The following is a 15,105-nucleotide window of genomic DNA, read 5'->3' as shown; positions in this document are numbered from 1 at the left end:
TGCTAACCACTGTGCCACCGACATTTGTGATTCAAGGGGAATTATATGTATGTGATTGAAACAAGCTGCTGCAGTTCAAAACTCAGATCTTCAGCTGAACGGAGTAGCAATCTTACTTTATTCTCAATATGAACTGCTCCATTGAGCTACTCGGTGAGGCGATGCATTCTTAGTGCTATTATAAACTGCCCACAATTTCACTGATGCAAAATACCTGATAAAACACATGCACAATAAACACAAAATCTGAAATAAGACAGCTGGTATCAGCAGCTTTCTGGCAGCTCCAGATAAAGCAAGGGTTTCACATATTAGTTAGCAAGAAAGCCAATTGCCCCATGGGTCTTCATTAACCTCAACGTTTAATTGAATGCTGTCTGAATGAAAGACTACAGGTGTGCCTGGTGTAGACAAAGCTAGGAGTCAGACAGCAGAACTCTGGGTCTGTCAAAACCACCACTTTCAACAATAACCATCCCAACCCACATGTAAGCTCCGTCACTCCTGTGCTTGCTGAACAAATCATTGCAGAGGAGACTCCCAGGAGACAATAGAACCAATCTGGGGATCTCCCTCAAAGCATTCTTGAAGCAACCAAACATCCCCATGACTCATTGGAGCCCCTGGTTTGTAACTGACCAAAATGGAGAAGGTTCACTCGGAAACAGTCAGAGACTTATTTGGGAACGTGCAGGGACAAAGTGGAGGCATCGGAGGGAGTGCACACACCTCCAAACAGCCCATTTACCCATTTCTTCAAGTGTCACCTGCCCCACGTGACAGAGTCTGCAGATCACACGTTGGGATTAGCAACCATCTCAGAACCCACTGGACTGGAGTGAAGCAAGTGATCCTCAATCCCAAGGCACTGCCCTAGAAGGCCCACCCAAGCTCCTTACGTCCTTCAAGATCATGTTCTTGGTGCACCTTCACCTGTCTCCGTCACAAGCTCTGGAATTCCCAAAACATCGCTCCTTCAAGAATCCCTTAAAGCCTTCCTCATTGCTTTCTCAATACCCTGACAGAGTGGCATTGTCACTGGAAAAGTAGACCAGAGGCCCGGGCTAATGCTCCAAGGACACAGGTACAACTCCCACCACAGCATCTGGTAGAATTTAAATTCAATAAATATAAAGTTAGTCTCAGTAAGGAGGCTATAATGATCAATCAGCAGTGTGACAACCATCACCGACATTAAAGAACAAAGAATTACAGGAACAGGCCCTTCGGCCCACCAAGCCTGCACCGACCATGCTGCCCGACTCAACTAAAACCCCCTACCCTTCCGGGGACCATATTCCTCTATTCCCATCCTATTCGTGTATTTCTCAAGACGCCCCTTAAAAGTCACTACCGTATCCGCTTCCACTACCTCCCCCGGCAACGAGTTCCAGGCACCCACCACCCTCTGTGTAAAAAACTTGCCTCGTACATCTCCTTTAAACCTTGCCCCTCGCACCTTAAACCTGTGCCCCCTAGTAATTGACTCTTCCACCCTGGGAAAAAGCTTCTGACTATCCACTCTGTCCATGCCCCTCATAATCTTGTAGACTTCTATCAGGTCGCCCCTCAACCTCCGTCGCTCCAGTGAGAACAAACCAAGTTTCTCCAACCTCTCCTCATAGCTAATGCCCTCCATACCAGGCAACATCCTGGTAAATCTTTTCTGTACCCTCTCCAAAGCCTCCACATCCTTCTGGTAGTGTGGCGACCAGAATTGAACACTGTATTCCAAGTGCGGCCTAACTAAGGTTCTATATTTAGTTCACGAATGTCCTTTAGGGGAAAAAAATCTCCATCCATAGCTGGTCTGGCCGCAGAAAGTGATTGATTCTTAAACTGCCCTTTGAAATGGCCAAACAAGCCAGAGTGCAATGGAACTTGAATTGATTTTTTGTCACGTATATTGGATACAGTGAAAAGAATTGTTTCTTTTCAAAGCATACCGTTCATAGAGTACATAGGGGAGAAGGAAATGAGAGGATCCGGAATATATTGTTGCAGTTACTGATAAGGTGAAGAGAAAGATCAGCCTAATATGAGATAGGACTATTCAGACGTTTGATGGCAGCAGGGAAGAAGCTGTTCTCGAGTCGGTTGGTACGTGACCTCAGACTTTTGTATCTTTTTCCCCCAACAGAAGATGACGGAAAAGAGTATGCCCAGGGTGCGTGGGGTCCTTGATTATGCTGGCTGCTTTTCCAACACAGCGTGTAGACGGAGTCAATGGATGGGAAGCTGGATTGCGTGACGGACTGGACTTTGTTCGCAACCCTTTTTATTTTCTTGCAGTCTTAGTCAGAGCAGGATCCATACCAAGTTGTGATGCATCGGAAAGGAAGCTTTCTACGGTGCATCTGTAAATATTGGAGAGTCGGAGTGGACATGCCGAATTTCCTCAGCCTCCTGTGAAAGTAGAGTTGGTGGGCTTTCTTAACTATAGCGTCGTGAAATGGGGGCATGCAACAAATGTTGTCCTTCCAGCAATGCCCACAACCCATAAAAATAAAAGAAAGTAGCTTAATGTCCAATGTTGTTCAATAAACCTCCTGGGGAAGACCCTGAGACTGAAAAACACTCTGCAGATCCAAGTTGTCACATCTCTATCATAACTGTGGACCTGACTTTACTTTGATCTAAAAGAATGAGTGCAAAAATTAAAGGACTGTTACGACGCAGAAGGTCATTCGTCCCTTCATGCCTGCACCAGCTCTCCAAAGGTCACAGATATAGAGTGAGAGGAGGTGGGTCCAAAACTGAGATGAGGCATCTGGATGGGTACGTGAATAGGGAGGGAATAGAGGGCCAAGTAAGGGCAGAAGTTTTGTTTTTAGTTAGGGCAGGTTTGGAGGGCCGAAGGGCCTGTTCCTGTGCTGTACCTTTCTTTGTTCAAACAAGCAACTCGCCTTAGAATCATAGAATCCCTAGAGTGCAGAAGGAGTCCATCCATCGAGTCTGCAACAACCACAACCCCATCCAGGCCGTATTCCCGTAACGCCATATAAACCCCTGCTAATCCCCTCACACTAAGGGGCAATTTAGCATGGCCAATCAACCTAACCTGCAAATCTTTGGAGTGTGGGAGGAAACCAGAGCACCCGGAGGAAACCCACGCAGACACGGGGAGAACGTGCAAACTCCACACAGACAGTGACCCGAGGCCGGAATTGAAGCCGGGTCCCTGGTGCTGTGAGGCAGCAGTGCTAACCGCTGTGCCGCTCCTCGTCTTGTACCATTTCCTAGCCTTCTCCTTACACATTCTTCCTTTCCAGATAATGGTCTAATTGCCTTTTGAATACTTCAATTAGACCTGCCTGCACCCCACACTCTGGCAGCGCATGCCAGACTCTAGCCACCCACCGCGAGAAAAGGTTTTCCTCACATCAATTTTCTTCTTTCACTAATTATTTTAAATCTGTGGCTGCTTGTGCTGAATCCTTACACGGGTGTGAACCATTTCTGCCTAATCTATTCTGCTACTGCTGTCCGTCCACCCACACCCCCCCCCCTCCCCCCGCCCCAAAGATTCTGAACACCTTGATCAAACCTCCTCTCAGTCTTCTCGTCTCCAAGAATAACAATCCCAACTTCTCCAATCCACGGTGATAACTGAAGTTCCTCATCCCTGGGGCCATTCTTATGAACCTTTCCTGCACTCTCTCCAATGCTTTTTCACCTTCTTCCGAAAGTGTGGCGTCCAGAATTGGATGCAGTACTCTCGCTCAGGCTGGACTAGTGTTTTATACAAGCTCAACATAACCTCCTTCTTCTTGTACCCGATACCCCTTAAAAAAGGGAATCATAGAATCCTGCAGAGCAGAAGGAGGCCATTCAGCCCATCAAGTCTGCACCGACCACAATCCCACCCAGGCCCTATCCCCATAAATTTACTCTAACTCATCCCCTTGACACTCGGGGCAATTTAACATGGCCAATCCACCCAACCCGCACATCTTTGGACTGTGGAAGGAAACCGGAGCACCCGGAGGAAACCCATGCAGACACAGGGAGAACGTGCAAACTCCACACAGACGGTGGCTGGAATTCTCCGGTCTCGCGTATCCCACTACCTTGGCCAGTGAGATTTAGCACTCAGCTAAATCTCAATTCATTGCAGCGGGACTGGAGAATCCCAATCATGGGTGAGCTCTGAACTCTGGCCAGGAACAGGCAAACACACTACGTCCACTTTCCTCCTTCACTGTTGATAAAAATCCCAGGATACTCTGTTTTATTAACTGCTCTCTCAATCGGTCACCTTCAACGACTTATGCAAATATACACCAAGGTCCCCCTGCTCTTGAGTAGTCCTTGATACAAATTCAAGTTTTTTGGCAATACAGAATGCTTTTGTTTTACACACTGCAAAAAAATGCGTGAATGAGATAGATGTGTAGATAAATTTTCAACAACATCACGAGGAGATGTCGAGCTGAAGCCACACACACACAGGCACCACAGTGTTTAGCACTGCTACCGCACAGCACCAGGGACCCAGGTTCGATTCCAGGCTTGGGTCACTGTTTGTGCGGAGACTGCAAGTTCTCCCCGTGTCTGCGTGGGTTTCCTCCGGGTGCTCCGGTTTCCTTCCAATCTGAAAGACGTGCTGGTTAGGGTGCATTGGCCGTGCTAAATTCTCCCTCAGTGTAACCCAAACAGGCACCGGAGTGTGGCGACTAGGGGATTTTCACAGTAACTTCATTGCAGTGTTAATGTAAGCCTATTTGTGACAATAATAAATAAACAAACTTAGACAGAGACACACATTCAGACACATGTAGAGGACAGTGCTTCCTGACAACATGTCCAGAGTGGTTATCCACAGTGAGCTGTCTCCTTACCTGCTGGCACCTGGAAGTTCTGGAGGAGCGGGACTGTGTTCTGGCTGACCTGAGGGCTTTTGATGTGAGGGGAAGAGACGGTGATCCTCTGGACGGTGGCAGCAGGAGCGCGGGAGGCCGGCAGCGGGTTGCCGCTTGCTGCCGACACGGTCTTCAGCAGCGGGCCGCCGGGACTGGGCCGGGATTGCCCGCCCGCGCCGGGCCCGGTCTGACTGGGGCGGGGAGGCTCGGGCAGCAGGAGCACTTTGACCGCGGCGGCGGGGGCGCTCCCCGGGCCGGGGACGGGCGGCATTCTCGCCCCGCCGTTCACAAGCGCCTCTCCCGGCGCCAGCCCGTTAGCGGCGGCGGGCGCGGGGGGCACGGGAGCGGGGTTGGAGGCGGGCGGCGCGGCGCTGCCGGCCGGGGCGGGAAGTCCGCTGCTCCCCGGGGGCGGCGGGCCCGCCGGCCGCGCGATGCTGGCGGGTTCGGGGGTGGGCATGGTGGAGGCGGAAGGGTGGGGGTGGGCGGGCTCCCCTCCGCCGCCGCCTCTCCCCTGTCACTGAGCGCCCGCTCTCTCTCCCTCCCAGAGAGTCAAGGCCCGGCCGGGAGTCTCTGCCATGGCCGCTCGGCTTCTCCTCAGACAAACCAGCTCGCCGGCGCCGCCATCTTCTCCATGACGCATGGCAGCCTAACGCGCATGCGCCGCCCTCCTCCCCAGCCCGATGCGCATGCGCCTCCCTCCTCCCCAGCCCGATGCGCATGCGTGGCCTTCCTCCCCAGCCTGGTGCGCATGCGTGGCCTTCCTCCGCCCCAGCCTCGTGCGCATGCGCCTCCTCTCCCAGCCCGACGCACATTTGCGCAGCTCCGCCCCGCCACTGCAACTGCACGGCGCGCATGCTCGCGCCACTGGGCGCTCGTGTGCGCATGCGCCACTGGCACTTCAGCCGCCGCTGCGCGATGACGCCATCCGGGATTCCCCAGCCTGGCCCCGCCCCTTTCTGTAATTAGTCAGGAGGAACCCGGAAGTAGCAACAAGGAGCTTGCGGCCAGCAGTGACAATTTAGTGAATGTGTTTCACAGGGCGAAACCTCCCTGCTCAATATCACCTGTAAGAGTTTAACAACACCAGGTTAAAGTCCAACAGGTTTATTTGGTAGCAAATGCCATTAACCGAAAGCTGATGGCATTTGATATCAAATAAACCTGTTGGACTTTAACCTGGCGTTGTTAAAACTCTTACTGTGTTTACCCCAGTCCAACGATGGCATCTCCACGTCATCGATATCACCTGCACAAACTCTGTGCAAGCAACTTCCCACATGATTTCCATTTATAATAGCATTTTTAATTGAGCAAAACATTCCAATTGCGCAGCAGTACAAAACACAAACTGTTCAGGAAACTTCCAACAACCTGGATTTATGTAACATAGACTCCATGGAATGGAATCCTTCCAGTGCAGAGAAAGAGGCCATTCAGCCCATTGAGTCTGCACCAACTCCCCAAAAAATCATCTTGCCCAGGTCTCCTACACCCACCCCACTCGCTCTATCCCCATAATCCCATGCATTTACCATAGCCAATCCACCTAACCTGCACATCTTTGGACACTAAAGGGCAATTTAGAATAGCTAATCCCCCCCAACCTGCAATTAGGAGCTGGAAGGAAGAGAGAAACTTGGTGAAAATACAATCACGAGGGAAGGCGTACTGAGCAAACTTATGGAGCAGACCAGTCTCTGTGTCCTGATGGATTTCATCCTGGGGTCTTAAAAGAGGTGGTTAATGAGGTAGTTAATGTTGTTGTTGTTAAATTCCCAAAATTCACTAGATTTTGCAAAGGTTCCATCAGAGTGGAAATAAGTAAATATAATATCTCTATTCAAGAAGGGCAGATGGCAGAAAACAGGAGACTATAGGCCAGTTAGCTTGACATCTGTCATGGGGAAGGTGTTCGAGTAAGTCATTAAAGAGATTGTAGCTGGACACTTAAAACTCAAAGTAATTGGGAGGATTCAGCATTGCTTTGTTCGAGAGAAACCATGTTTAACCAATTTATTAGAGTTCTTTGAAGGAGTAACCTATGCTCTCAATAAAGGGGAGCCTGTAGATGTCCCATATTTGGATTTCCAGAAGGCATTTGATAAGGTGCCACACCAAAGGTTATTGTTGAAAATAAAAGCTCATAGTGTTGGAGTTAACATATTAGCATGGATGGAAGATTGTCTAGAATCATTGAATCCCTATAAAGCAGAAGGAGGCCATTCAGCCCATCAAGTCTGCACTGACCACAATCCCACCCAGAACCTTTTCCTGTAATCCCACACATTTTACCCTGCTATTCCCCCTGAAACTAGGGTCAATTTAGCATAGCCAATCAACCTAACCTGCACATCTTTGGACTGTGGGAGGAAACTGAGGCAAACCCACACAGACATGGGGAGAAAGTGCAAACTCCACACAGACAGTGACCGAGGCCGGAATTGAACCTGGGTCTCTGGCACCGTGAGGCAGCAGTGCTAACCACTGTGCCACCATGTCTAGCTAGCAACAAACAAAGAGTTTGTATAAATGGGTCTTTCTTTGATTGGCAGGATGTGATGAGTGGAGTCCACCAGGGGTCTGTGCAGGAACCTCAACTTTTTACAGTTTACATCAATGACTTAGATGAGGGAAGCGAAGGCAGGGTAGCTAAAATTTGCAGACAACACAAAGATAGGTATTAAAGTAAGTTGTGAAGTAGACATAGCAGGTTGCAGACGGACATGAGTGTGTGGGCAAAACTTTGGGAGACGGAGTATAAAGTGGGAAAATGTGAAGTTGTTCACTTTTCGCACAATAAGAAGCCTCAACACCAGGTTAAAGTTCAACGGGTTTATTTGGTAGCGCGAGCTTTCAGAGCACTGCTCCTTCATCAGGTGAGTGCAGGATTTGTTTCACAAACAGGGCATATATAGACACAAACTCAATTACAAGATAATGGTTGGAATGTGAGTCTCAACAAGTAATCAAGTCTTTACAGGTACAGACAATGCGACTGGACAGAGGGTTAAGTACGGGTTAAAGAGGTGTGAATTGCCTCTAGCCAGGACAGTTAGTGAGATTTTGCAAGCCCAGGCAAGTCATGGGGGTTACAGATAGTGTGACATGAACCCAAGATCCCGGTTGAGGCCGTCCTCATGTGTGCGGAACTTGGCTATCAGTCTCTGCTCAGCGACTCTGCGTTGTCGTGTGTCTTGAAGGCCACCTTGGAGAACGCTTACCCAAAGATCGGAGGCTGAATGCCCTTGATTGCTGAAGTGTTCCCTGACAGGAAGGGAACACTCCTGCCTGGCGATTGTTGTGCAGTGTCCATTCATCCGTTGTCGTAGCGTCTGCACGGTCTCGCCGATGTACCATGCCTCAGGACATCCTTTCCTGCAGCGTACGAGTTAGACAACGCTAGCCAAGTCGCATGAATCTGTACCGTGTACCTGGTGGGTAGTGTTTGATTTGATTTGATTTATTATTGTCACATGTATTAACACACAGTAAAAAGTATTGTTTCTTGCACGCTATACAGACAAAGCATACTGTTCATAGAGAAGGAGAGAGCGCAGAATGTAGTGTTACAGTCATAGCTAGGGTGTAGAGAAAGATCAACTTAATAGAAACATAGAAACCCGACAGTGCAGAAGGAGGCCATTCAGCCCATCGAGTCTGCACCGACCACAATCCCACCCAGGCCCTACCCCCACATATTTTACCCGCTAATCCCTCTAACCTACGCATCCCAGGACTCTAAGGGACAATTTCTAACCTGGCCAATCAACCTAACCCACACATCTTTGGACTGTGGGAGGAAACCGGAGCACCCGGAGGAAACCCACGCAGACACGAGGAGAATGTGCAAACTCCACACAGACAGTGACCCGAGCCGGGAATCGAACCCGGGACCCTGGAGCTGTGAAGCAGCAGTGCTAACCACTGTGCTACCGTGCCGCCCTAATGCGAGATAAGTCCATTCAAAAGTCTGACAGCAGCAGGGAAGAAGCTGTTCTTGAGTCGGTTGGTTCTCATGTGTGATGACGGTATCCTGTCGATGATGCAGCATGTCTTGTAGAGGTTGCCATGGCAGGGTTGTGTGGTGTCGTGGTCACTGTTCTACAGACGCTGAAAGATGCCCTCGTAAGAACAGGATATGGCACTCGACTCATCGATTGACGCGCCACAGCGGAAAACCACACCGACCTCCTCAGGCCCAAAGATCCAAGCTTGTTGTCCAGGTCTTGCCAGATGGTGGTGAATCCGTGGAACTCATTGCCACAGAGGGCTGTGGAGGCCAGGTCATTGAGTGTCTTTAAGACAGAAATAGATAGGTTATTGATCAAGAAGGGGATCAAGGGTTACGGGGAAAAGGCAGGAGAATGGGGGATGAGGATCATATCAGCCATGATTGAATGGCAGAGCAGACTCGATGGGCCGAGTGGCCTATTTCATGCTCCTATATCTTATGGGTATGGATCGACATGGATCTGCTTCAGTGCTATCTTTTCTGGAAGTGTCTGTCAGTTTGCACGTGGTTTGGGCAAAACAAAGATATTGCTGAAAAGACAAACGTGGACTAGACGACCAAATGGTCTCTTCTGTACCATGACAATGACTCCATGACACCAAAGCTTTTCACTTTGCACTCAGGACAAATGCAAGAATACCAAATTTCAAACAATCACAACGCCCAGAAGATAAAAGGTGCAACATGCATTCATACACAGGGACCCCTCCTCAGCAAACAAAAGGAATATGTTCAAGCCGAGAACCTTTTCCAGTTTCCTCGAAACGTGGGGAATCTGCAGTTCCTGTTGTTTTCTCCATGGCAATTCCGCGACCAGTCAACTTGCCAACCAATCAGCACCCTTTTTTCCTGTGGTATAATGGTGATCGTTTGAAATTTGGAATTCTTGCATTTAAAGAGAGGCGGTAGCGTAGTGGTATTGTCGCTGGACTAGTAATCCAGAGAGCCAGGATAATGCTCTGGAGACCTGGGTTCAAATCCCACCACAGAAGATGACGATATTTGAATTCAATAAAATTCTGGAATTAGAAGTCTAATAATGACCATAAAACTATAGTTGTAAAAACCATCTGGTTCACCAAATATGTTGTTCATCCCTGGCCTACATCAGTCTTAATGCTCTTGGGTGGGCAATAAACGCGAGCCCAGCCAGTGATACTCACGTCCCATGAACAAATTTTTAAAAAACTGTCCTGATGAATTCAAGATGAAAAACTTTGACATCTCTCTTGGTGGCACAGTGGTTAGCACTGCTTCCTCACAGCGCCAGGGACCCAGGTTCAAATCCCAGCTTGGGTCCCTGTCTGAGTGGAGTCTGCATGTTCTTCCTGTATCTGCGTGGGTTTCCTCAGGGTGCTCCGGTTTCCTCACGCAGTCCAAAGGTGTGCAGGTTAGGTGGATTGTCTATGCTAAATTGCCCCTTAAGCATTGGACAGACTAGTATGGTAAGTATGTGGGGTTACGGAGATAGGGCCTGGATGGGATCGCGGTCGGTGCAGACTCGATGGGCAGAATGGCCTCTTTCGACGCTGTCGGGATTCTATGGAATGGCCGGCACAGTGCCTCACAGCACCAATGACCCGGGTTCAATTTCAGCTTTTTGTCAGTGTGTGTGTGTGTGGAGTTTGCATGTCCGGTTTCCTCCCACAGTCCAAAGAAGTGTGGGTTAGGTTGATTGGCTATGCCAAATTGACTTTTAGTGTCAGGGGGATTAGTAGGGTAAATATGTGGGGTTACAGGGATAGGGCCTGGGTGGGATTGTTGTCGGTACAGACTCAGTGGGCCGAATGGCTTCCTGCAACGTCAGATTCTATGATTTTCAGCGATATTCAAGTTCTGTATTCCAGAGATTATCCTGCATGTCCTGCTCTTTAATTTAGTTTGTAACTCCTCAGCAGGATCTCTCCATTCTAACAGGGGCCCCGAACGTGGGATTTATGCCCTCCTTTTCCACCTGGGAATATCCCAGAACAAGGCACCAGGTCGAGAACACACACTCAGTACTTGTGTGGGTGGTCGTTGAGGATGCTCACCATCCCTATAATTCAGTCTGGCTTTATGGTTTGACTGCAAGCTTCCAACTTGACATTCTCGGGTACCTCTCACTCCTGTTCACAATGTTAGACTTTACCCCATACAACAGCCCCTCAACTACTAAACTTTTGAAAGACTTTGGACTGTTGTGGAACCTATACTTAATCCTCCAAAGTGCAAGTTGTATTGCCAGCACTGACGGCCTCATGTTCATTAGGTGTCCAGATCACCAACAACCTTTCCTGGTCCCCCCATGCCGACACTATAGTTAAGAAAGCCCACCAACGCCTCTACTTTCTCAGAAGACTAAGGAAATTTGGCATGTCAGCTACGACTCTCACCAACTTTTACAGATGCACCATAGAAAGCATTCTTTCTGGTTGTATCATAGGTTGGTGTGGCTCCTGCTCTGCCCAAGACCGCAAGGATCTACAAAAGGTCGTGAATGTAGCCCGATCCATCACGCAAACCAGCCTCCCATCCATTGACTCCCTCTACACTTCCCGCTGCCTCGGCAAAGCAGCCAACATAATTAAGGACCCCACGCACATTCTCTCTTCCACCTTCTTCCTTCGGGAAAAAGATACAAAAGTCTGAGGTCACGTACCAACCGACTCAAGAACAGCTTCTTCCCTGCTGCTGTCAGACTTTTGACTAGACTTACCTTGCATTAAGTTGATCTTTCTCTACACCCTAGCTATGACTGTAACACTGCATTCTGCACCCTCTCCTTTCCTTCTCTATGAATGGTATGCTTTGTCTGTATCGCGCACAAGAAACAATACTTTTCACTGTATACTAATACATGTGACGATAATAAATTAAAATCAAATTTGCAAAACATCCTAACAAATCCCAAGAAAAACGGTGCTCCAGATCGTGTCGGGGCAATTTGCCACACCACCATTTCAGACAGTCAGCATCGTCATCTACCACTTCAACAGGAACAGGACCAAAGCATCCATCAGCTCTGGCTTATTGTTGGTCCATCTGCAATTATAATTCTTCAAATGCTAGACTGAATCAAAGAGTCCCTACAGCACGGGGAGGCCATTCAGTCCATCGAGTCTGACAGAGCATTTCCCCAGGCCCTTTTCCCCACTCTATACCCACACACCCACTTATCTACACACCTTCGGGCATTAAGGGTAATTTAGCATGGCCAATCCACCCAACCTACACATCTTTGGACTGTAGGAGGAAACCGGAGCACCCAGAGGAAACCCACGCAGACACAGGGAGAAACGCAAACTCCGCACAGAATTGTTCAATAAATCTGTGTAAACAAATTATAAAGGGTCCTGGAGTCTTTAACATCTTGCAAGCAGAATTCAATATTTATTTAAAACAGTGCACAATTGTAACAACAACTCCAAATGTATGCACAGCAAAAGTGTGCAGGTCATTAAATTAACACAAACCATACAACTCTCCCAAGATTTGAAATATTTTGTTTCGTAAACAGGCAGCTTTCTTTTGACATACCACTTAAACGACAGTATTATTTTATCCCCAACTTCCTCCCTTTTCCAACTGAAGGTCGTGATTTGGGAGCGAGTGGAAAGCCGCATCAGCAACAACTCTTGAATACCTTAGCCAAATAATGTTTCATCCCCCCCCCCCACCCCACAATGAACACTGGTTGTCTATTTACTCAGTCATTTGCAGCACTTTCAGTAGCAATCACTGGATGCCGATGTACCCGGGCTAAATTTGCACCCCTGCCCAGCCAGGGACAACACAGGGGTAACAGAACTCAACACAAGACAAGTGACTGGACATAGGTGAGCATCTTGTCTCAGTGCGACAGTCCACAGTGCATTTGGCCACTTAATCATCAGGGCAAGGGGGCAGAAAAGGAAGAGGGATTTGTTTTTCTGTCCCCCTCGCTTCATGTTGCAGAGCTTCAGAACAACTCACGACCATCTCGCTCCTCAGTGAACCTCCAGAAGAGCTCAGATTTCTTTTACAAGCCTTCAGTACCATGCTGAGTCATGTGCAGCCTAATATTTACATTGCAGTTCATTCAATAGAAGGGTCAGGACTAAGACCATTTGATGCAAATGAAAAGGAGCTTGCATCTTTATTATATCCACAGCGTTGACAAGCTGTTTTTGGTTTTTTTTTTTTTAAAAATAGGTGAATATAATTAATATTAAACTGCTGCTTCCTGGTAATTTTACCCAATGGTGCAAATGCCTCATTGGAACACCTTTTCATTCAGTCTTCGGATGTGGTGAAATGTAGTTCCTGATCACGTGCTCTGCGGAATCTCTGATGGGCGGCTGCTGAGGGCAGTACTAGCTGGGTCTCAGCCACAGCCACTCGCAGCACGGGAGGGATGAGCAAGGGAGAGAGAAAATTCAGCCTTTCACGTTTTTGCAGCTCTCCATGCGCACTCTGGATGAAAAACTAACGTCTAATTTGCAGCATGAACAACATTACTATTTGTGCGTTTCTTTAAGAATTAGGTTTTCTTTGGTTTCTTCTTGTCAGTTTCTTCCTCCTTCTCCTTTTCAATTTCTGCAACATGGTGTTCTATTTCTTTCGCATCTAGGAGCTGTGAAAAGGGAAATATTGCAGCGTCAGTTACAACTGAATAACAAATAACATCATCACTTTACAATACTATACACAATTCTACACCCACTTCCTGTCCAAAACACTCGAGCACTGTCATTGCATTGCAGCCAATACGACTGATTAACACCAGGTTAAGTCTAATCCTTACTGAGCTGTAGACTGTCAATCTATAATCAGACAAAGAACAGTACAGCACGGGAAACAGGCCCTTCAGCCCTCCAAGCCTGTGCTGCTCCTTGGTCCAACTAGACCAATCGTTTGTATTCCTCCATTTATAAAATCACAGATTAGTTGCGGCATAGGAGGCCATTCAGCCCACTGTATCAATGTTGGCTCTCTCCCAGAACAACTCAAATCCCACTCCCTCCTGCCCTTTCCCCATTGCCCCACTAATTATTTTTCTCATTTGATAATTGCGATCGAGTCGACCACAAACTTGGTCCTCTATTTACAAAGCTGGATCCCCTGCGCCTCATTATCCGCTTTCTCTATCTGCCCTGTCACGTTTTAACAACTTGTGCACAATTACCTCAGGGATCCGGGTTCAATTCCCGGCATGGGTCACTGTCTGTGTGGGGTCTGCACGTTCTCCCCGTGTCTGCGTGGGTTTCCTCCGGGTGCTCCGGTTTTCTCCCACACTTCAAAGATCTGCGGGGTCAGGTTGATTGGCCATGCTAAATTGCCCCTAAATGTCAGGGGGACTAGCTGGGGTAAATATGTGGGGTTAAGGGATTAAGGCCTGGGTGGGATTGTTGTCGGTGCAGGCTTGATGGGCCGAAAGGCCTCCTTCTGCACTGTAGGGATTCTATGATTCTCCTCACAGGTCTCCCTGCTCCTGTGCTCTCTGTGAATTGCAACCTTTAGTTTATATTGCTTCTCCTAATCCTTCCCACCAAAACCTATCACTTTTCACTTCTCTACATTTAATTTAATCTGCTAACTGTCTGCCCAGGCCACCAGCCTATGTCCCCTTGAAGTCTATCAATATTTATTTTTGTTCATTTGTGGGACATGGGCGTCGCTGGCTGGCCAGCGTTTATTGCCCATCCCTAGTTGCCCTTATGCAGAGGGTAGTTGAGAGTTAATCACATTGCTGAGGCTCTGGAGTCACATGTAGGCCAGACCAGGGTAAGGATGACAGATTTCCTTCCCAAAAGGACATTAGTGAACCAGATGGGTTTTACTGACAATCGACAATGGTTTCACCGTCATCAGTAGATTCTTAATTCCAGATATTTAAAATTGAATTCAAATTCCACCATCTTGCCATGGCGGGATTCGAACCCGGGTCCCCAGAATATTAGCTGGGTTTCTGGATTAATAGTCTAGCCACGAGGCAGTGCCGGATTAGACTTGGTGAGGCCCTAAGCTCTATAAAGCTTGGAGGCTCCTTGTTAAAAAGTTACACCAAAAGGTCTCACAAAGGTGCGTCCCAAAACAGGGCCTTGGGTCGCCACAAAAACATTGAAAACATAATTATGCCTTTTAATTATTTAATAGCGAGGTATTTAAAGTGAAAAATACAAATTATTTTCAAATGAATGCATTTACTGATTACATATTTATCATTTGGCTGGCTTGATCTCCCTCATAGATTTTGGTAGTTTTTTGAGT

General features: G+C 48.0%; 2 protein-coding genes across 3 annotated transcripts in view; both read right to left on the bottom strand.

Moving 5' to 3' along the window:
* Nucleotides 1-5,502, bottom strand: part of LOC144495536 (transcription initiation factor TFIID subunit 4-like) — a 151,254-nt gene extending 145,752 nt beyond the window's left edge. The window contains exon 1 of one of the 2 annotated variants that reach the window (XM_078215606.1): nucleotides 4,842-5,502. In XM_078215606.1, coding sequence (XP_078071732.1) covers nucleotides 4,842-5,319 — 478 coding nt within the window. In that variant the 5' untranslated portion in view covers nucleotides 5,320-5,502. The remainder of the gene's footprint in view (nucleotides 1-4,841) is intronic. The other variant, XM_078215608.1, reaches the window with a different exon arrangement.
* A 6,722-nt stretch (nucleotides 5,503-12,224) lies between these two features.
* The window catches only part of LOC144495542 (proteasome subunit alpha type-7), a 28,045-nt gene continuing 25,164 nt past the window's right edge, over nucleotides 12,225-15,105 (bottom strand). Inside the window, exon 7 of the mRNA XM_078215625.1 lies at nucleotides 12,225-13,468. Coding sequence (XP_078071751.1) covers nucleotides 13,376-13,468 — 93 coding nt within the window. The 3' untranslated portion in view covers nucleotides 12,225-13,375. The remainder of the gene's footprint in view (nucleotides 13,469-15,105) is intronic.

This window comes from Mustelus asterias, chromosome 7, assembly GCF_964213995.1.
Source record: "Mustelus asterias chromosome 7, sMusAst1.hap1.1, whole genome shotgun sequence".
In the NCBI taxonomy this organism is placed as follows: domain Eukaryota; kingdom Metazoa; phylum Chordata; class Chondrichthyes; order Carcharhiniformes; family Triakidae; genus Mustelus; species Mustelus asterias.
Note: the sequence above shows the minus strand (reverse complement) of the source record. Positions and strands in the feature narration are given on the sequence as shown.